Source organism: Carlito syrichta, unplaced genomic scaffold (genome assembly GCF_000164805.1).
Source record: "Carlito syrichta isolate Samal-C Ts95f unplaced genomic scaffold, Tarsius_syrichta-2.0.1 Scaffold314793, whole genome shotgun sequence".
NCBI classification, from domain to species: Eukaryota; Metazoa; Chordata; class Mammalia; order Primates; family Tarsiidae; genus Carlito; species Carlito syrichta.
The window spans coordinates 200,284-200,747 of NW_007258889.1; the positions used below are offsets into that span (position 1 = coordinate 200,284).

The following is a 464-nucleotide window of genomic DNA, read 5'->3' on the forward strand; positions in this document are numbered from 1 at the left end:
GGACTTCGGGCCCGGTCCGGGCATCTCCTCCATGGAGGCGAGCGGCGGCGACCCGGGGCCCGAGGCCGAGGACTTCGAGTGCAGCTCGCACTGCTCGGAGCTGTCGTGGCGGCAGAACGAGCAGCGGCGCCAGGGCCTCTTCTGCGACATCACCCTGTGCTTCGGCGGCGCCGGCGGCCGCGAGTTCCGGGCCCACCGCTCGGTGCTGGCAGCCGCCACCGAGTACTTCACGCCCCTGCTCTCCGGACAGTTCTCCGAGTCGCGCTCGGGCCGGGTGGAGATGCGCAAGTGGAGCTCTGAGCCCGGGCCCGAGCCCGACACGGTGGAGGCTGTCATCGAATACATGTACACCGGGCGCATCCGCGTCAGCACGGGCAGCGTGCACGAGGTGCTGGAGCTGGCCGACAGGTAGGGGGGCGGGCGCGCGGCGGGGTTGGGGGGTTACAAATTATGAAATATATATA

The 464-nt window shown here is 69.4% G+C and overlaps 1 protein-coding gene across 1 annotated transcript in view; it reads left to right on the plus strand.

The window, feature by feature from the left end:
* Window position 1: 1 nt before the first annotated feature.
* The window catches only part of KLHL11 (kelch like family member 11), a gene marked incomplete at its 5' end in the record, with an annotated part of 13,355 nt that continues 12,892 nt past the window's right edge, over window positions 2-464 (plus strand). Inside the window, one exon of the mRNA XM_008071924.2 lies at window positions 2-408. Within this exon, the coding sequence (XP_008070115.2) occupies window positions 2-408 (407 nt within the window). The remainder of the gene's footprint in view (window positions 409-464) is intronic.